The sequence below is a fragment of the Schizosaccharomyces pombe genome, assembly GCF_000002945.2.
Source record: "Schizosaccharomyces pombe strain 972h- genome assembly, chromosome: I".
Taxonomy (NCBI): domain Eukaryota; kingdom Fungi; phylum Ascomycota; class Schizosaccharomycetes; order Schizosaccharomycetales; family Schizosaccharomycetaceae; genus Schizosaccharomyces; species Schizosaccharomyces pombe.
Window position 1 is genome coordinate 187,661 of NC_003424.3, and position 18,762 is coordinate 206,422.

General features: G+C 34.5%; 9 protein-coding genes and 11 long non-coding RNA genes across 20 annotated transcripts; 10 read left to right on the forward strand and 10 right to left on the reverse strand.

Moving 5' to 3' along the window:
- Positions 1-716: 716 nt before the first annotated feature.
- fzr2 (meiotic fizzy-related APC coactivator Fzr2) lies at positions 717-2,371 on the forward strand (the record flags this gene model as incomplete). Its single annotated transcript, NM_001018235.3, has 1 exon — positions 717-2,371. One exon carries the CDS (start codon positions 717-719, stop codon positions 2,322-2,324), a length of 1,608 nt encoding a protein of 535 aa, NP_592834.1. The 3' UTR covers positions 2,325-2,371.
- Positions 790-2,814, reverse strand: SPOM_SPNCRNA.619. The gene has a single exon (NR_150981.1). It is a non-coding gene; the product is annotated as a non-coding RNA (long non-coding RNA).
- On the forward strand, positions 2,597-4,287 carry tsr402 (SSU-rRNA maturation Tsr4 family protein). The gene is made up of 2 exons (NM_001018236.3): positions 2,597-2,924; positions 3,070-4,287. Exons 1-2 carry the CDS (start codon positions 2,662-2,664, stop codon positions 3,629-3,631), a joined length of 825 nt encoding a protein of 274 aa, NP_592835.1. The 5' UTR covers positions 2,597-2,661; the 3' UTR covers positions 3,632-4,287.
- On the reverse strand, positions 4,268-6,390 carry asl1 (O-glucosyl hydrolase Asl1). The gene has a single exon (NM_001018237.3). It carries the CDS (start codon positions 6,226-6,228, stop codon positions 4,636-4,638), a length of 1,593 nt encoding a protein of 530 aa, NP_592836.1. The 5' UTR covers positions 6,229-6,390; the 3' UTR covers positions 4,268-4,635.
- Positions 6,391-6,438: 48 nt separating this feature from the next.
- On the reverse strand, positions 6,439-7,974 carry erg12 (mevalonate kinase Erg12). The gene is made up of 2 exons (NM_001018238.3): positions 7,848-7,974; positions 6,439-7,598 (listed from the first exon to the last, which is right to left on the reverse strand). Exons 1-2 carry the CDS (start codon positions 7,920-7,922, stop codon positions 6,459-6,461), a joined length of 1,215 nt encoding a protein of 404 aa, NP_592837.1. The 5' UTR covers positions 7,923-7,974; the 3' UTR covers positions 6,439-6,458.
- Positions 6,508-8,087, forward strand: SPOM_SPNCRNA.2079. Its single transcript, NR_191446.1, has one exon. It is a non-coding gene; the product is annotated as a non-coding RNA (long non-coding RNA).
- A 100-nt stretch (positions 8,088-8,187) lies between these two features.
- SPOM_SPNCRNA.2080 lies at positions 8,188-9,275 on the forward strand. Its single transcript, NR_191447.1, has one exon. It is a non-coding gene; the product is annotated as a non-coding RNA (long non-coding RNA).
- chs1 (chitin synthase I) lies at positions 8,280-11,369 on the reverse strand. Its single transcript, NM_001018239.3, has 2 exons — positions 8,561-11,369; positions 8,280-8,514 (listed from the first exon to the last, which is right to left on the reverse strand). The coding sequence occupies exons 1-2, from the start codon at positions 11,053-11,055 to the stop codon at positions 8,430-8,432; spliced, it is 2,580 nt and encodes an 859-aa protein (NP_592838.1). The 5' UTR covers positions 11,056-11,369; the 3' UTR covers positions 8,280-8,429.
- SPOM_SPNCRNA.2081 lies at positions 10,401-10,748 on the forward strand. Its single transcript, NR_191448.1, has one exon. It is a non-coding gene; the product is annotated as a non-coding RNA (long non-coding RNA).
- Positions 11,224-11,571, forward strand: SPOM_SPAC13G6.13 (uncharacterized protein; the record flags this gene model as incomplete). The annotated part of the gene is made up of 1 exon (NM_001018240.1): positions 11,224-11,571. One exon carries the CDS (start codon positions 11,224-11,226, stop codon positions 11,569-11,571), a length of 348 nt encoding a protein of 115 aa, NP_592839.1.
- A 642-nt stretch (positions 11,572-12,213) lies between these two features.
- Positions 12,214-12,927, reverse strand: SPOM_SPNCRNA.620. The gene has a single exon (NR_150983.1). It is a non-coding gene; the product is annotated as a non-coding RNA (long non-coding RNA).
- Positions 12,378-13,857, forward strand: aps1 (diadenosine 5',5'''-p1,p6-hexaphosphate hydrolase Aps1). Its single transcript, NM_001018241.3, has one exon. The coding sequence runs from the start codon at positions 12,575-12,577 to the stop codon at positions 13,205-13,207; it is 633 nt and encodes a 210-aa protein (NP_592840.1). The 5' UTR covers positions 12,378-12,574; the 3' UTR covers positions 13,208-13,857.
- On the reverse strand, positions 13,654-13,953 carry SPOM_SPNCRNA.2082. Its single transcript, NR_191449.1, has one exon. It is a non-coding gene; the product is annotated as a non-coding RNA (long non-coding RNA).
- Positions 13,954-14,068: 115 nt separating this feature from the next.
- rcn1 (calcipressin) lies at positions 14,069-15,620 on the reverse strand. Its single transcript, NM_001018242.3, has one exon. It carries the CDS (start codon positions 15,316-15,318, stop codon positions 14,827-14,829), a length of 492 nt encoding a protein of 163 aa, NP_592841.1. The 5' UTR covers positions 15,319-15,620; the 3' UTR covers positions 14,069-14,826.
- SPOM_SPNCRNA.2083 lies at positions 15,033-15,395 on the forward strand. The gene has a single exon (NR_191450.1). It is a non-coding gene; the product is annotated as a non-coding RNA (long non-coding RNA).
- Positions 15,621-15,936: 316 nt separating the features above from the next.
- Positions 15,937-16,662, reverse strand: SPOM_SPNCRNA.621. The gene has a single exon (NR_150984.1). It is a non-coding gene; the product is annotated as a non-coding RNA (long non-coding RNA).
- Positions 16,219-16,427, forward strand: SPOM_SPNCRNA.2084. Its single transcript, NR_191451.1, has one exon. It is a non-coding gene; the product is annotated as a non-coding RNA (long non-coding RNA).
- Positions 16,663-16,735: 73 nt separating the features above from the next.
- On the forward strand, positions 16,736-18,421 carry SPOM_SPAC24B11.05 (pyrimidine 5'-nucleotidase). Its single transcript, NM_001018243.3, has one exon. It carries the CDS (start codon positions 17,553-17,555, stop codon positions 18,231-18,233), a length of 681 nt encoding a protein of 226 aa, NP_592842.1. The 5' UTR covers positions 16,736-17,552; the 3' UTR covers positions 18,234-18,421.
- SPOM_SPNCRNA.2085 lies at positions 16,967-17,250 on the reverse strand. Its single transcript, NR_191452.1, has one exon. It is a non-coding gene; the product is annotated as a non-coding RNA (long non-coding RNA).
- Positions 17,399-18,534, reverse strand: SPOM_SPNCRNA.2086. The gene has a single exon (NR_191453.1). It is a non-coding gene; the product is annotated as a non-coding RNA (long non-coding RNA).
- Positions 18,535-18,762: the final 228 nt, after the last annotated feature.

The window sequence follows — 18,762 nt, forward strand, 5'->3', positions numbered from 1 at the left end:
ATATCTCTCGTTATAAATATTTTGCGATGGATGATTAATGCACTATTTTTAGTAAACAAACACGCGGGTAGCTAATATATACATTGTGAATCAGAAAATTGAAAAGGAAATTAGGATTTTACTGTTGAATATAACTTACAAGTTACTATAATTATCACTTTTCATCTCATCTTTAATTTTCGTTTAATTTATGGAGAAAGGTAATTAATATTAAAGTCATAGTCTGCTATGTTTCCATAGATGTGATTTATCATCGTTACGAGGAAATTGATGTCTTGTATGACTTAATTTTATAAGATATACTCGTTGCATTTTTTAAATAACTAGCTGAACTCAATGGTTTGTACATCATTAACAGAATTATTTACTCAACAAAACGCTAGCGTATAGAGATGATCTTTTCAAACAAACATTCTGTAACTTGACTCTTATTTAAGCATTAAGATAAACCTTTGCTCATGGAGTTTTTAAAGAAGGTTAATTACTGAATCTGAAAAAGATATGTGAGATTCTCTATCTTAATACTGATAGACGATAGTAACCATCTGTATTGCTTTGTCCGCCGGTGCGACATTCTAAATAGAGTATAGATGGATACTTTAGTACGTTCGTGGTAGGAAAAGTCCTTGTTGAGACAAATTTGATATATAGCTTCCAGTAGGTACTTTGTTTACATCCTGTTGGTATTCTACATGGTCATATCAGCTGCGAATTAAATGTCTACACTCTACCAGGTAAACAAAATAAAAGAAATTTTAATCAGATTTTTGGAAACAATCATAATTAATGGAATGAATTCTTTTTCATCTACGGTATATGGTCAAAATGCAGAACGTTCTAATACTCCTACGTTGATTGATCCTTCCAACAAAGAAACTGCAAACGTATGTCCGATCTCAAAAAATTTATTTCAGTCTTATCCCAAGGGCTCCTACAGAAACAGCCAAAGGTTGACTTCTCGTAATGGATTGGATAGATTTATCCCCATGACATCTAATAAAGATACCATTTCTCTGGGCCGTCATAGTTCGCTTTCTCGCAACTTAGTAAACAAAACCAAAAATGCATCAGAGACTTATCAGCAGTTATTGGAATACGCATTAGAAGTAGAAAGAGATGATAATGTTTTCACTTACGCAAAACTTCAAAAGTCTGACATGACACAAAAATGCCCAACAATGGTAGCAAGCGAAAAAGATAATAAAGGGAAACTGAATGAGAAAAAGAACAGATCACCGGAAAATTTGTTACCGTTCCGTATTTTAGATGCCCCGGAATTACGAGACGATTTTTACACTTCTTTATTGTCTTGGTCACCAAAAGGAGATTTGGCAATTGGTCTTGCAGAAAACATTTATCTTTGGTCTAAAGAATTGGGTCCTACTCGTGTGTTAGAAGAAAGTATATACGATGTTAGTAGCGTAGCCTATTCTTACAATGGTGACATTCTTGCTGTTGGACGTGTAGATGGTACCTTGCAGTTTTGGCAAGACAATGAAAGAGTTCCAAGAATTTCCATTCATCATCCAGGAGATATCGGAGTCCTTGCTTGGAAACCTGTATTGGAAACAAATCGACTTTTGGTTGGCAAAGGAAATGGAAACATATTTGTCTATGACATTATATGGAGTGAATCTACTTCGAAAGCTGTTTTGGTAGCCACTATTACAAACGCACATGACGAACAAGTATGTGGACTAACATGGAATCATGATGGCTCACAGTTTGCCAGTGGAGGCAATGACAACCGGGTATGTTTGTTCAAAGGTTCAGATTTAAGACAACCACTTTATGTTTGGCAACAAAATGCTGCTGTCAAAGCTCTGTCTTTTTGTCCATGGCAAAGATCTTTACTGGCAACAGGAGCTGGCTCTCATGATAAGCACATTAGGTTTTACAATTGCTTCAATGGTAAGAAAATAGACGAGCTTTATTGTGGTGCTCAAATTACATCGATACATTGGTCTCCAAAGTATCGAGAGTTTTCCGTTACTTTTGGATACTCTCTCGAAACAGTTCAACATAGATTCGCAGTTTATAGTTGGCCACAGTTGGAATGTCTGGTCTCTGTATTACCAAGTGTTCCTGATATTCGATGTGTGCATTCTGTCCTTACATCCCAATTAAATGAAACAACTGGCCGCTGCGAAATGACTGACTCTATCATTATTGCCAGTAGTAATGAAACCATTAAGTTTTTTGACTTATCAGAAGAAAGCTCTTGGCATAACAGTCGCGTCCTAACTTGGCATGGAATATTTGATAGCCAAATCCTTGAAATGCTTGAAGGAATCGACGGTAAAATAGATTCTCATCTCCGTTAATTTAGCAGTTCTTTTATTTTTTTATTTTTTTTATAACTGTTTGTTTACAGTTTTAATGGGTCTGAGACCATTTTTACTGTTTTTTTTTACAAATCCTGGTAGACGTTTAAGGCTTCAATAAATTTATCAAAAAAAAAAAAAAAAAAAAAAAAAATTAAGATATATATGATTGTAAAAAATTAAACTCTTTCAAGTATGAACAATGTCCCTTGATCATGTCCCAACTTTTTAGTAGACGTTCTGTAAATCGCCGAGCCAAACTCTTCTTCTTCAAGCTGTCACTCTTAGTTGCACAACATATCAAAAGGAAATAGTCCAAAACTAGAAAAAGTATACAATGGAAGATGTTGATTTGGGATTCCTTTCTCAAGAAAAGCTCGACGAAAAAGACTATCTGGACATCGAATGCAGTAGAGTTGGGGGTGCCCCTTTATTCATCAGAAAAAATGATGCTGCTTTCTTGAATGAATCCTTAGAAAACTCGTTTGAGTTTTTAATGCAATTATATGCACCGAAAAACTCTGAAATTTCGTACCACAGAATATTGTATATATTCATCAACAGGGACGGAGACTCACAAACAGCAGGCTGGACGAGAGGGTAAGTTAAACATTTATTAGTAAATCGTTTTATATTAGACGACTTGATGTCAAAAAAATTATTGGATTTCGGACCTAATATGTTTTTTGAAATCACATTGTAAACCAGCATTTATCTTAATTGTACTAACTTTACATTTACTTAGTGTTAAAGTTTTTAGGGAACAAGCTCGTGAAACAGATGAAATAGACTTTCAATTAATTACATCAAAAGTAACTAAATTAATTGACTCTTCAGAAATTGAAGTTGATGCCGAACCAAAAGAGGAAAATAAAAAAGAAATACCGGAGAAGCTAAAAAATGTAAAAGTAGATACTGAGAATCCTTCCGCTGAACCGTATACTAAAGCAAAAGGTGATGTCTCATTCCTGAAATTTCAAAAACGGCTTTCAAGAGCGCCTGACCAAATTATGCGTTATTACCATGCGACTTCTAATGAATTTCCTGGTTTATGGTGCAATAATGAATGTATACCTTCATCTATACCCAATTGCGCTTGCGGAGCTAAAAGGCAGCTTGAATTTCAAATTTTACCTACTTTGATATCAAGTATGAATATTGATCATTCTGCGAAAAATGCTCTGGATTGGGGAATATTATCTATTTATGTTTGCTCTGCTTCGTGTGATTTAGCCAACTGCGGGCTGGCCGAAGAACTTTGTTGGCTTCAAACTTTTTCAGAGCAAGGAATTATAGCACCTGAATGATCTCCTATACGGCGGCATATATTTATGGAAAACGGAATTTAATTAGTGTTTATTGTGCAAATAGTTACGGGATTCTTGACTTTTGAGATGGTTGCTTTCGTCCGGTTGAAAACATTTGTAAGAGGGGCATGAGTAGAGTTTCTTTTTATGATTACAGTGAGTAGAGCAGGTTAAGAATCTAGTACTAGATTACTCGGCGTAAGTTAAATCTGCTGCAAAGAACTATGCAAAAAAAAGGTTACTTTAATAAATTTTTCGCAAGAGATTCGAGATAACTTTTTCTTTTAATATCTGCTAATTAAGTTTGTGATGTCTCTTAAATTGCTCATGCTTCTAATATCCTATAGTTCAATAAGCCTTTTCTTGTTCGTGTGTCCAAAGTTGCTAAGACCTCCTTTTGAAAAGAGGCAAACAAGCATGTAAAGAACACCCAGATATCAAACCACCCACAATGGCGCAATGGAGAAATAGTTGTTTTATCATTACAGCAGTCAATTATGCATTTGTTTTCATTTTATAGACGAGACTTTCGCTTATTATTTACCTTTATACTACAGATCATCAACAATGTCAGCAAATAAAGTTAAACGACTTTATCAAGAGTTCCAAAGCTTACAGAAAAGATTACTAATAAAATTTAAAAGACATTTAACGACTGTATTAAATTAAAACACGCAGCATATTCATTGAATACACGCTTTAAAAATTGTGACATCAAACACAATGAACTTCATGGTTGGTAAAATAAACGAATGAATAAATGAAAGATCGATGTAATAAGAAGCACATCTCCTATAAGCATAGTTCAGAAAGCTTAAACAATCTGATAGATGGCAGAGTATTCAAAAAAAAGCGACAAAAACCATGAAACAAAATATCATAAAAAAGAGTTTCAGAGCAAGAAGAAATAAGAGTATTTGACAGTTTAAAGAACGAAAAAAAAGCATAAGAATTACCATTATATCTCACAAGATAATTTCCCATTTTGTGTAAATTTAAGGAGTTCAAGAAATATAAATCTCTCCGACTTCACTTAATCCACCAGAGGAACTGATAAGGGCATTGTTATTACCAACACCGGCTCCGAGTTCGGTAGCAGGAGCAAACCAACTGTAACGCTCAACAGATCCATGTCCATCTAAAAAGCCAAGAGCGCTGGTCATCAAAGTCTTAACTTCATCCAATGAAGGTAAATTGCTATCATCCCAGTTGGTGCAAGCAAATTCAGTAAGCCAAATAGGGAGACCGTAATTGGCGAGAGAGTTAATATAATCTTGCAAATTGCTAAAGTCAATACCATACCAATGGCAAGCAATGAAATCGATCTTACAATCAGAGCATGCGCTCATGAATTCAGAAAGCCAATCTTCACCTACGTTACTGATGGCAGGTGATCCCAAATAACCAATGGCACCAGATTCACGAAGAGGTGTTAAGTATTGAAGATAATAACTAGCTGCAGTAGCTGCATCTATAGGATTTCCAGCAGCGGACAAATCAGGCTCATTAAATCCAATGACGGTAGCACCACCAGTGAAAACAGAAGAAGCTGAAGAAAGGCTATTGGCATCATGTTGGTTGAGAACATATTCAAAAGAGGAACTCAGACCAGATGAATAACTACCCCAGTTGTAATACCAGTTGATGCCCTTATTGACAAAGTTATCAGAGTAACCAAGGTCAGTTCCAGGAATCCAGGCCAAACCGCGCTTGCCAGAAACTGAAGAACTAGTAGGAGATGCTGATGCAGAGCTTGAGGTAGCACTGGAAATAGTACTAGAAGCAGCAACAGAAGTGGCACTAGAGACAACAGAGGAAACGACAGCTGAAGAGGAGGCGGCAGCTGAAGAAACAGCAGGAGTACTAACTCCCTTGTTAGCAGCAGAAACACTGGCACTTGCAACTACAGAAGAAAGAGCAATAGATGATGAGGAAGTGGGGACGTAAGATGTAGCAGAGCCAGCTGATATCTCTGATGAAGAAGCAACTGAAGACGAGACAGGAGCCACATAGGATGAAGTTGACGTAGCAACTTCAGAGCTAGCAGGATAAGAACTAGTAACTTCAGTACTAGAAGCAGAATAAGAGCTAGCAACTTCAGTACTAGAAGCAGGATAAGAAGAGCTAGATTCGGAACTGGTAGCAGGATACGAAGTGAAAAATTCAGAACTAGAAGTGGCAGATGTCTCGGGAGTTGATACAGGGACAGAAGTATTGGACCATACGGGTGCAGTAACGTTGTCCATAGTATATAGAGGAGTACTAACAAAAGTGGCAGGGTAGCTAGTGGCAGAGGAACTAGCAGCAGGGGCACTGGTTGTTACAACCACAGATTCCGTAGAGGTAGTAGGTAAAGCCGTTGAAGCACCATCGTCGGACGACTCGGTAACAGAAGCTAAACCAGTGGAGTAAGAAGTATATGAGGAAGATGAGTTAGCACCAGGAACTGCGGTAACATAAACAGTCTCCAAGATAGTCTCATACACGGTTAAAACGCCATCATCATCACGACGGTGATGGCGATGGTTAGGAGCATAGGGCAAAGCTCCAACGGTCGATAAAAAAGCTAAAGCGACGGTCGCGAAAGTAGTACGCATTTTTTTAGAAAATACTAGATAAAACGCGTCTAATACTAAAAAAAGAAAGAAAAGATGAAATTTGGTATATAGTTGATATATAAAAGAGTGGAAAGGAGTGTTGCTAAAGAACGGACAACGACTCTTATAGACTAGCTTCTACTGTGGTGGTTGGTGAACGACAAGCCGCGTTCATTATCAAGCCACTCATATATATACCAGTTATGAAAATTTGATTATACATAAAAACTTTAAATATAATATTTATTAAATTTGCTGAGTAAATTCAATTTTTTAAAATCAAAGTCAGACTCATATTGAGGGAAAAATGAATCTGAGTCGGTTACCACTGAAACACCAGGTCCACCTAATTGAACATCGTAAATAGAATTTTTATGGGCTAATAGTGATTCTTTACATAACTTAAATTCCTCTTCTTTGCACTCAGGTGTTAATAAAGTAATCGTACAACCTCCACCACCGGCACCTGTAAGCTTCGTCCATCCAATTGACTTAGTGGCTTGTAAAACGCGATCAATGGAATAATGGGATACACCCAAGCATTCTAAGAGTTTTTGATTAAGAACAATAAACTCTCCTAACTTTTTAGCGGAGGAGTTTTTATCGCTCTCCGAAGTCAATGCGAGGACGGCAGACTTTGATATGCCATCGATTGCATCTATTATTGAGTCAATCACAGTTGGTAGTCTTTCCTTCAGTTCAAAAACTCCTTGTACAAGTTTTTTAGTACTTTTTGGTTGTTTGGTATCAGTGATCATAACAGATAAGGTATCTTTAGGCTTTAAGAATTCTTTCATGGCACTCTGATGAGCTGTAGCTTTACGAAAAGCGATAAGTCCTCCATTTGTTGCTACTGCATTATCAATACCACTTGGTGTTCCATGAATACAGCATTCACCTAGAAAAGACCAAGCCTCTATCAACGCAAGTGCTTTGTTGTTTTGAAGAGAATTTGAGCTAGGAGGTTCAATATTACCAAAAGCTAGTAGTAAACTTGTAGCGACAACAACTGATATAGTAGCACTACTACCTAATCCAGCACCCAAAGGTACTTGGGAGCTAATAGTTAAAGTACAACCCTGAGAAGGAGAAGACAAAGACGTGAACAAGTAAAGGGTACAAAGCATTGCTGAGTGAATAAGTCCGTTTTCTTCATTTTTTAATAGCTCTCCTAATCCTTGTAAAAGGTCCAGATTGGGAGATGATGCCGGGTGCTGAACGTTTTCCACTGTTACATGCTGCCAAGGTAGCGATTGAAGATTCCATCGGCGTTCGGTCCCTATATCACTCATCACAATTACTATTTCATTGTTATTAGTCGTCTGTAATTTACAGTAACTCCGTAACGATACAGCTGCAGCTAACGCAGTCTAGAAAGTTAGCATAAAAATTTAAATGATCTCCATATTTTCGCTTTAAAATGGCTTAAGATTAGAATCAAAAATAAGCATGGCTATAGCAGAATGACATTTGCGACGACTGTCAAAGTTAAAAGTGGTGTTCGCTTTGCAAATACTATGTTACAAAGAAATCATATATGCATAACAGAGCTGTATCCAGTACTAGCCTGTTAAAAACTCTCGCTAATGTAATCTGCTTTAAACCTTAGGTAAACTTACAGCTCCATATACAACGGCATGTTCCCCAAACAAAATCGTTTTTCCTGGCGACGAAACAATAAGCGATTTTGACATTTCAGAAATTTTTTTTACGTTCAACTTCAAAACACAGTTAAAATAAGGTGATGGTAAATAGGCGACGAAGGTTGGTTATCGACAGATATCTACGCAAACAGGACAAGGTGATGATGGTATTGGAAGTTGTAGCAAAAGATTGGTATTTTAATTAAAAAGTTACTTTATTTGATTTTGTTTTAAAAGTTCTTTTGTAATAAAAATCGCGATGTTATAGTTTTCATATGCGCTAAGGAAAATGACTTTTTAAACGAGGTATACAGCGCAAAACTCGTTAGACATTTACATAAAACCATAAAATACTACATTTATAGCTTATAGCAAGAAAGCAAGAGCAAGTACATATATGATGAGTATTGATAACATAATATTTAAATAGACAGCTAAGCAAATTGAGAAGTAGTGTTCAGGTATAAAAAAATGCTGTTTAGTAAGTACATAATCTGATGAATTCATTAAAAAGTTTACTCATTAACAAATTAAAATATCTTAAAATAGCCATGCAAGTTATTCTCCCGTACAAAGTCTAATAAATAAATAAAAAATACAACCAATAAACCGAAAAACCGAGAAAGCAACGACGCTCCAAAGTCTATTATAGTTAGTCAACTGATAAAACAGTCTTGAAATCAACGTACAGAAACGACAAATAAGCGCTTGTTTCATTGTTTGAAATAGAGATCCCGTTAATTTTTGGTATACTTAGAACAATTCCTACCAAAAATAGGTTTGAGAGAATCCAGGTAAGCACAACATACGTTCGAAAATTTTTGTAAAAATCCTCTTGCTCTCCGTGATTAATGATGGGACTGTTGAATTCTAATGAAGGAGATGCCAGCAGTTTAACAGCATCCTCATACTTTGCATCAATGTCTGATTGATTTGTAGGAATTGCTATTTCTACATCAGCTCCTTTTTGAAGGAGTCTTGCAACACCTAGATCATTGTTGGTAAAGTGATCTCCTTTGGTACCCCAAGAAACGTCATGTGTGTTGCAAAACGCATAAACATTTAATACATTCGTATACATTATTGAAAGAAAAATGTATTGCACAAACGAAGTGAACATATGCCATGGATCAAAAGAGATAATGGATACCACAAGATACATTCCATAGGTGGAAGAGAGTGATATCACAATATTTATAAAGACATTACTATTCAACAATGCAGAAGTATAAGATGAAGAGGTGCTGCTTGCGTTATGTATAGCATCACTTATAGCACGGTAAGCAATCCAACCGGAGCAAAACAAAAGATATCCCATTAATATAGAGTACATTATTACCATGGATAAATAAAAGTTCGGCGAGCCATGAGGTCGATTTCCTAAAGCTAATACAAAGCATGTCACCAATAAAGATGCGTAAATCCAAATTGCAATTCTAAATAGAATTTCTCCAGGTAGAAAATTAGCACTTGTTGATGCGAGGCTGGATGTCAAAATATAAAAAATTATGAAGAAGTTTCCAATGTTAAACCAACCAAAAACTATAGTTGCCAATTGGTAAATAAACTCAATAGATAACATAAATTTTCGCGAAATAGTATGTGAAGTCCTAAAAAACCTGTAGTAGTGACAGATAGCATAAGCGGCAGCAAAAAAACTCCCATTAAGCCATCTTCTTCGCTGTAGCACGAATTCTGGGATTCGATCTGGAACATCCGTATCGGCATATGCAGACTTTACATAATGCAAGATCCATGCTTCATTCTTTTTTGAAACTAGCTCAAAACACAGTATTCTGTCTTCTGCAAGATACATATTTGCTTCAAAAATCCCCGATTTTCCGGTATTTTGAAGTTCTCCTTTAAAGTAACTAGCCAAAGGACCATTTCCCTGAGAATCATTCTGTAAAGCTTCAAATCTGTATGCACTGAAGGCTCCTGGTAGTACGCTGATAAACCCAAACACGCTTTCTACTGGTTTGTCGAGTATATTGCTCATTTTATATTCAAAATTCTGAGTAGCTACCAATGGATTTATTAAACCGGAACCCAATTTTCCTTTCATAACGACAATTTCACCACAAGCGCCAGCAACTTGAGGATTCAAATCAAATGATTTCCATAAATGATAAATGGATTGGTCCCCCGGACGTGTTCCAGCATCTAAAAGAATGCACACCTCTGGCTTTAGGATTGGGCAAAACGCTTGAAAAAACCACAAATGGGAGTTTAGTTTTTTTTGATTTTTCTCCTTTAAACAAAATATCATCTGAACAGGAACAATACCTCTATCAGATCCTTTGAACTTTAAATTAGGGTCAATAGACAGCTGTGTAGTATATTCGTATATATGTGCTTTTACTTCCTTATCATTGACCTGATTTTTAGCAATTCCGTCTTGATAAACTCCGATTGCAGCTAAATAAGCAAGTGTTCTTGGATGTATCTTGGTGCGACCGTCAGAGATTATACACACAACGACTTTCTTCCAAGCGTCCTTCCCCCAAACTTGAGAATTTTTTCTTGTACATAAATGTGAAATATTCTTCATGACACTATGCATGGTACGAGCGAACAGAACTTCATCTTCATTGTACATAGTTATAGCAATACAAATTTCAGTTTTTCTCGGCTGAAAGAATAGGGGCTGCCTTAAAGTGAATAGGCTTTTCGAAAAGTCTTGTGGATCACATGTAGCAGCACTGTAGCGCATGTAAGCAAATTCTCGCTCTGTTTGCTGTGGAAGTGTAACCAATAACTTCTTAGGAATTGGACAATCGAGGATGAGATTGCCATGAAATAATTTAACTCGTTTAATACTTTTATTTCTTTGAATTTTTTCATTTGTTCTTTGGAAATTTGCCTCTCGGTTCATAGTATTTCCTTGCTTATTGAAGTTTGAAAAATTTGGTTGAGCAGTAAAACCTTCAAATGGAGATTGAATACTTTCCGTTTCATCTTTTAAATAATAATCGAGATCAAATTCTTTATCAGGAATAATGATTTTCGGTTTTAGAGGTTTTTTATTTTTATCAAATAAAATGGACGAAGTATCACTGTTTAATGACAAATTGGTGATTGTAGGATATAAGTGATTGGTTTCAACAATATCTTTATTTGTTAATCCAGCTGATTCCTCCTCATCAGGAGGGCGTGGTAGCGTTTTTTTGAACCACCTTCTCATCTTCAAGAGCCGTAGAAACGAGCCTCAAATCGCTCTATCAAATATACGCTTAGATTTTTTCTGTAAAGCAGCATCCAAGTTTATGATAGTGAGAATCAATTTTGGGGAGACAATTACAGTTGTAATGATTGAAACAATGGTTTGTTTAACCCTGAATGCTTGTCAACAATGTTTCAATTGCCAATGATTGTAGAAGCCAACGATATGAAAATAAAATATTATAAAAGAAGGAATTGTTATACTCTTTTAATATTTAAATACAAAGAGAGTAAGAAGATTAATGTTTACAAAAGAAAAAAAAGTGATGAGGTGGTGGAAGATTGCAACAAACTAAAGTGTACTTTTTTTATGATTGAAGAATGGCATTTACTCGCTATATTGTATGACAAATCTAAATACATAAAAATAATTATTTGTTCCGTATTGTTAAAACTAAATACAACTGTAATTATAAGAAGGAATACACATACCAAAGTTTATGTTATGAACAAATTTTATCAAAAGCTTAAAAAGTAAATCATATCTCATTATTTATTCATATAAAAAAAATTAAAAAATAACAATTTATACAATGGCTTGCTAAGGTATATAACAAAGCAAACGAAAAGCCAATTTTCTTCCAACATTACTCATTTTATTTAGATATATTATTATTTTAAACGATTTTCTTTTTATTCCAAACGTAATAGAAGTAGTTGAATTGTATAAATTATTGTTTTTTATATAATAAACATTTTTTTTCGCTATAATAATTGTTTTAAATAAAACAGATATTGGGAATTTAAATTATCCAATCTTTTTTTTGTTAAATTATTTTATTTTATTTTCCTCGACATTAAAATGCATCAACAATTGGTTAGTGTTAATTGATTCTCTTACTATCAATATTATCAGATTCAAAAAGCCCAACTTATCAAGAGTTAGTGAAGGAATCAGCAATGATCAGATAGAACAACAGAACAGTAAATACAATGCAAAACTTCGAAAACCGTGTATTAAAAGATTAAGACTTACAGATTTTCTACAAGCGTACTCCTTTTAAAAAGCCTCATTTTGTCCAAAGAATTGATAATGTGGGTATTTTTCGATGCGAAATCTACGAATACAAACAACTTCGCAAATTGGAGATTACTGCATACAAAATGAAAATGTATTTTCCTCGCAAGCTATTTATTTTGAAAAATTATAAATTACCTATTTTCTAATACAATCTCTCATTTTAAATATCACCGCAAATTATTTGGTCTCCGACAACTGTTTAGCGTGTCGGTTTGTACTTCACTATTTCGTTATCCCAACCTAAATCACTGGGAGAAACCTTCGGAAAACCACTTTTCGCGATCGATTTATATTCATCGGAATAGGAGATTTATATCTCTTCCTTGTTCAAAAAGAACTCAGATTCTTTTGAACATCTTGCTTTTGCCTTTTCAGACATCGTTTCCTTACTCTACCATAAGGCAAGAAATTATACCAAATCCATTCAACTTGTCGAAAAGAAGAGTACTTTATAGTTCATATGCTTGAAAATAACGGAAGTGTGATTTTAATGGAGCCGGATCATCTACGGACGGCAGTGAACCGCTCAATGACTTCTCGTGAAGGTCGAACGAAAAATCGATTCAATCCTATTACAGGAGCCAGACTTGCTGCGGGTGTTGTTGCTTTATCTGCAGACAAAAGGAAAGTCCTATTAGTTTCTTCTGCTAAAAAACATCCTTCTTGGGTAGTTCCTAAGGGTGGATGGGAGGCTGATGAATCTGTTCAGCAAGCTGCCCTTCGTGAAGGTTGGGAAGAAGGCGGACTAGTGGGTCATATCACTAGATCCCTTGGGTCTTTCAAGGATAAGCGTCCTACTGATACTATTGACAGAAGGAAAAAATATTTGAAGCAATTAATGTCAAAAAGTAGCGGAAATGACGTCTCAACCAATACCGAGTTAGGAGCCGAAGCAGAGAAATTATTACTTCCACCTAGAGCCGAATGTGAATTTTTTGAAGTTATTGTTGAAAGATTAGAAGACAATTACCCAGAGATGAGGAAGCGTCGCCGAAAATGGATGTCTTATCAAGAAGCAAAGGAAGCGTTGACAAGTCGTAAAGATATTTTGGCAGCTCTTGAGAAGAGCTCTATCATTAAAGAGGAAAACTGAAGTACAGATGCATAATGTTTACCATTTGCAACCTTTTATTCAAATATTTTAATTTACCATTTTTTTTGATTTCTTGCTTCAATATTTATCTTTTTCCATGGGATTACGAAATTGTTATATCTATTAGTTACCATGTCAAGTGTGTTAAAAAGGCTTGAAGTTTGCAAATCTTGATTCTTATTTTTTTTTTCAGCAAGCTGGGTCAAATTGAGTTTTCGACATAAAGCTCATTTCATGAAACATATATCCTTTAAAGGATTTCAGCGGTACAGCATATATTCCAGCAGTTCAACTGCTATTTTTTCTTTCCTTTTTTAAAAGTTTTTACTCTCTTTGTATATTTTCGATTAAGATCATTGTCTGCATAACATACTAATTCTATTTATAAATATATTTTCAATTGAATCGCATGATAATTCAAATTTTTTAAAACAAAGTTTCATTCCTTAAAAAATCATCTAATCCCACCTGTTTGATGCTAGGGTGCGAGTTAATCGTTATCGTTGTGTGCTATGCATAAAAAGCACATTAGTTGCTAGCATATTAATTGTTTGCAACCAATTTTGATTAGTGACGTTAATAAAAACAAAATTGTTCCATACGGTAAAACGTATTCGTTGTTAGATACTAATGAGCCCAAGAAGTTTCGTGTGTCAATTTGAATATGTCGTGTAATTTTATATTGGCTTTCAGCAATCATATAGCTATGAATTATAGTGAATCCATTGACGCTCATTACACTTACGTGCGATAATTTTAAAAAATACTTTTCAATTAGTAGTAAATAGATAGCGAAACGACGAACTATAGCAAACATCAATCCGTTAGTATAAATATTCGTACAAAATGCTTATATAAGAATTTGAGAATTACTTAATATATTTGATTGACGTTGTTCAACGTGAAAATGTACATAAAAGCAATTTATAACCACACCTAAAAATCCAAACAAACTGCAAAATTAAAAACGTAGGATTTAGCAGTTATGTTAGTAAAGCTTCAGCTATCAGAATAAAAAATTTTTAGAAAAAGAAACAAGAAGAAAATACATATATATATTTTTATTTTCAGAACTTTGACGGTCATAGCCAATTCTTTTAAAAATGAACTAAATAGCACTGTCTCACATTCTAACAATTGTCGTTAATCCTGTTAGATCCCAGCATAAGTTTCTGGATCTAATCTGAACGAGAATGTAACGTTTCACAGGTAAATAACTTTGAAGACATAGGGCATAATAGGATAAATAATTGATGAAACAAAACTTTTAATATGCGTTAGTTTAGCCAGGTCAAATTCAACAAATCACTAACAATCTGAATTACGGAAATATCTTTCACATAACTATAGATCCTTAATTTCAAGACAGTTACTGGGAGCAAGTCGTTGACCGTAATAAAGATAACCATAGTTTTCCAATTAAAAAAAGTGAAGTTTTGGAATCGAGCTGTTTTAGAATTCACCCATCTTAATCTTGATTTGAAAATGTCGATTTTTTTTTCTTTCAAAAAAAAAGCGTTGAAGCAAGAACAAAACTTTGTAAATTGAAGCCAAAAATAAACGCATATGCACAAAAAATTTAAATAGAAAAAGAAAAGAAAAAGAAAATTGAGCAAGAACTAATGTTCAAATTGCCTGGATGGCGATGTTTCCTTTGTATTGTTATGTTCAGAAATTACGATTTGTGGTCCAGCGGAATGATCGTTCAAAAGGGCATTACCTAATTCATCCAATTTAAGCTGAATATCATGAGCTAAATGTTGCGAATTGGGAGATTCTTCAACAATAGGTTCCCATCCTACAGGTGGAGATCCAGGAGGGCTAATAAGCCAATTCTTCTCAAACTTCGGAACCTGTAACGATTGGTCTACAGAAATTCCTTCAACATGATTAGGATCATCTAATACATATTGACAATGCACTTGTTGGCCGGAAGGTAGGGAACCAGTACTACTCTTCTTGAGGGTATCCTCTTCAACAGCTTTGTCATTGTAAGAAGCCAACACCTTCCCCAATCCTCGAAGCACTCGAGTAAAAGCAACCGGATTGAGTTGTTGAACAAATTCGTTCAGTTCGTCAACGTGATCGGGACTCGTAGTAAAGACTAACATGAAGAGCAAACAAATATTTCTATATGTACTGGGAAAAGAACATATATATAATGGAAAATGAAAGAAAAATAATTAGAAATAGTCCTTAATTAATCATATGTTGAAGCATGCAAATTAAGAATCAATCTTTTAAAATTTTATAGAATTGGTGGTCCAAATGATTTCCAAATCTAGGGATTTTTTTGTTTATTTTTTGTGTTTTAGATTGAAATCGGGTTTAGTAGGTAAAACAAAAACTTAGAGTATCTAACAGAATATCATTAAAAGAAACGATGAGATTTTTCAAATGTTGGCTTACGAATGAATTTGTCGACTACTTAAACGTCACATTGAAGTAGCGATTTGATGAGATTGGTAATAAGTATGAAGCTAGCCAAAGGAGTGATTGTTAAATAGATATGTAAATAAAGGATCTAATTTGTTTGTTTTAAGAATCGCCAAATTTAGTTTAAATAATTTGTTGACCTTGTACGAGTATTCACGTTGTATACTGAAAACACTTAGCAATTGCAAGACAAAACACAACAAAATAAGAAAACAAAAAGTAAAATGATGTTAAAAGTAAATCAGAAAATTTGAGAATATATTGCTTGCTTTTTTTTTTTAATTCTTTTTTCATTCACTAGATAACTGTAATTGTCAATGTGCCGCTTATTATCATTTTTCAGGGTCGCAAATTTGCAATGAGTCCAAAGCCATATAAATATTTCGGGCGGTAGTAATTTTACATTTATGAGTTCAGCACCTATCGAGCTTTCTACAGTTCATTTCATATAAAGCGAAAACTTGTTTTGCTGTCCACACCTCTTAGTCAAGTAATTGATGTATACATAAGAAACTGGAAATGGCGATTTAGCTAAAATTTTATTATGAGAAATTGTATTGATTTTGTTATTTAACCAAATTCATCGTTCCCTACTAAAGACAATACTTTTTCTTTAAACAAAAATTGATAATGGATTTTCTCTTCAGAAGGGGGTTTTCTGTTAGATTAAGAGCTAAAAAATTGCTGTGGATACCTCGCTTTTCGTTTCTCATGGTACACAGTTAAAGCGGTATATTCGATCTTTCTAATACAATTTCGAAGCGATTTTACGGTTGATACAGCAAGCTTGTTCACCATTGAACAAGATGATATCAAAATTCACCAATTGTTTACTGAAAAGTCATTCTTCATACAAATGTTCTTATCTTTTTGGCGGTGCGTCAAATACCCATGAAAAAGTATCTTAGTGTTTGACCTAGCTTATGTTCCATGATCTCGCATTTAGTGTTCGTTTAACATATGGGCGTAAAAAGCTTACCTCCGGTAAAGATAGGTAGACTCGGTCGCCATCGTTACAATACACTCTACTCGCTGAAGATGATGAATGATTCCGTTCATGATATATATATCGATAGCCTCTTCTTCCCTAACAACAACGCATCCTTTGTTCACAAGTTTTACAAAAGTATTGTAATTCTCTGCTCCAATTTTATAAGAGAAGTACCTATTCTAATAGTTTTTTCTGCTTGAAGGGAAATTCGCATTAACCCTGATCACGCTGGTATCGCATACTCACCAACGTCAAATTTGAATACTTAAGCACGATTTTTACGATTTTTTTTACATTTATTAGCGTCGATAAATCGTAAAATTTTGGAAGAAGGAATTCAAACGATCCAGTTTTCCCATATCTTTTCTGTTTATCAAGTGGTGATTGATTTGTTTGTTTACATCAATTGCCCTGTCCAAATCACACTTTTTACAATTCATACGTTTTTCTCGACTTTTTTAAAATTGTTACCGTTTTCTTCTCTTCTTTTTATTTTTGTACGTCTTTGAATACTAATTCACGATTCGTTATTTCCCGATCATACTAGTTTGTTTCGATCCATTAACCCGAGGTAAACATCTGTAATTATCTTATCAATCTTCGAATACCTCCTTTCTTTTTATCGTGATACTGGCTATTGATCGTTTATTCACAGGACATTAACCACAAATATCCGGGTTGAGTCGTTAATTGCTTTAAAAAGTCTCATTTCTTAAGTTTTTCAACTTAATTTTATTTTATTTTATTTTTTTGTTTTTAGGATTTTAATACTCCTTCTGCTATTTGTTTTTGTGTGCGTCCATTGATCGTTTGTTCTCCTACGCTATTAGATATACACCTCTCTTTGTTGACGTTTCTCTTTTTTTCTCTATTCAAATTTTTTACTCCATCTGACCGTTCTTTTTTTTAACAACCATTATGACTGTTGAGCAGAAGATTATTTTTTTCGATTTGGATAACTGTTTGTATCCTAAATCTTACAAAATCCATAACATGATGGCTGCTCGTATTACTGCATTTTTCTCTGATAAGCTTGGCATACCTACAGAGGAGGCAGAACGCCTTCGTGAAGTTTACTATCGGCATTACGGTATAGCAATTCGTGGTCTTGTTCTCCATCATGAAATTGATGCTGTGGATTATGATCAGCGTGTCGATCAGTCTCTTCCCTTAGAGAAGGTTATAAAGAAAGACGAAGTTTTGCGTGAGATGCTTTTAGAACTTCGTAAAAAGTACAAGTGCTGGATTTTTACGAATGCATATATCGTTCATGCTAATCGTGTCCTTAAATATCTTGGTATTGAGGATTGCTTTGACGGTATAACGTACTGCGACTACAATGCCAAGGATTTGATCGCTAAACCCATGCCTGAAATGTATGAGCGTGTAATGAGAGAAGCAGGCGTTACTGACAAGGATAAATGTATATTTGTCGATGACTCATATGGTAACATTTTGGGTGCTCGGGAGTTTGGTTGGAAATACACTGTTCAATTAGTAGAACATGGTGATCCACTTCCCCAACCTCAAGCAGGATCGCATGTTATTCGTGATATTCACAAATTCAAACACTTGCTAGATGAAATTGATGGCGAATAGTCATCCAGCTTTTCTATATCAGGCTTCGACTTTTGAAATTGAACGTGCATTTTTAATCAACATCTTCTTCATTTTTTAATCCCCTTTTTCATAGAACGGGAGATTTGTTGTCACTGTCAATCTCCTTTTTGTATTTATGTTGCTTCAAGCACGTCTGTTTTGAGCCCAATTTCTCTTTTAACGTTTTAGCCTCTCCTTTCTCCATCACCTCTAACTAGTTTTAATTGGAAAAATTATTTGTTCTTCCTTTTAATTATTTTTACGATACTGTTTATTCATAGCTCTTTTTTTGATTATGAAGATACACTTCGCATTTGCTAAGTTTTTATGTTTTATGAAGTAATTCCTAGATGACTATGATTTTTTTTAACGTTTTTAAGATTTTTATTTAACTTCATGTACACAAGATGTCCAAAATCTTGTTGTATAAATAATAAAAGTTAAAAATTAATAAATACACTACTTATTATAAAACCCGTAACTACATTAACGAACTTAAAAACTAAATCATACAGATTAGCATTATAAA

What these genes read in the sequence shown, in the direction of transcription:
- tsr402 (NM_001018236.3), top strand. Translation starts at nt 2,662, where the DNA reads ATGGAAGATGTTGATTTGGGATTCCTTTCTCAAGAAAAGCTCGACGAA. An exon ending in ACAGCAGGCTGGACGAGAGG is followed by an intron (nt 2,925 to 3,069) that starts GTAAGTTAAACA and finishes ACATTTACTTAG; the next exon opens with TGTTAAAGTTTTTAGGGAAC.
- asl1 (NM_001018237.3), bottom strand. Translation starts at nt 6,228, where the DNA reads ATGCGTACTACTTTCGCGACCGTCGCTTTAGCTTTTTTATCGACCGTT.
- erg12 (NM_001018238.3), bottom strand. Translation starts at nt 7,922, where the DNA reads ATGTCAAAATCGCTTATTGTTTCGTCGCCAGGAAAAACGATTTTGTTT. An exon ending in ATGCCGTTGTATATGGAGCT is followed by an intron (nt 7,599 to 7,847) that starts GTAAGTTTACCT and finishes CTAACTTTCTAG; the next exon opens with ACTGCGTTAGCTGCAGCTGT.
- chs1 (NM_001018239.3), bottom strand. Translation starts at nt 11,055, where the DNA reads ATGAGAAGGTGGTTCAAAAAAACGCTACCACGCCCTCCTGATGAGGAG. An exon ending in AGCGCTTATTTGTCGTTTCT is followed by an intron (nt 8,515 to 8,560) that starts GTACGTTGATTT and finishes TAACTATAATAG; the next exon opens with ACTTTGGAGCGTCGTTGCTT.
- aps1 (NM_001018241.3), top strand. Translation starts at nt 12,575, where the DNA reads ATGCTTGAAAATAACGGAAGTGTGATTTTAATGGAGCCGGATCATCTA.
- rcn1 (NM_001018242.3), bottom strand. Translation starts at nt 15,318, where the DNA reads ATGTTAGTCTTTACTACGAGTCCCGATCACGTTGACGAACTGAACGAA.
- SPOM_SPAC24B11.05 (NM_001018243.3), top strand. Translation starts at nt 17,553, where the DNA reads ATGACTGTTGAGCAGAAGATTATTTTTTTCGATTTGGATAACTGTTTG.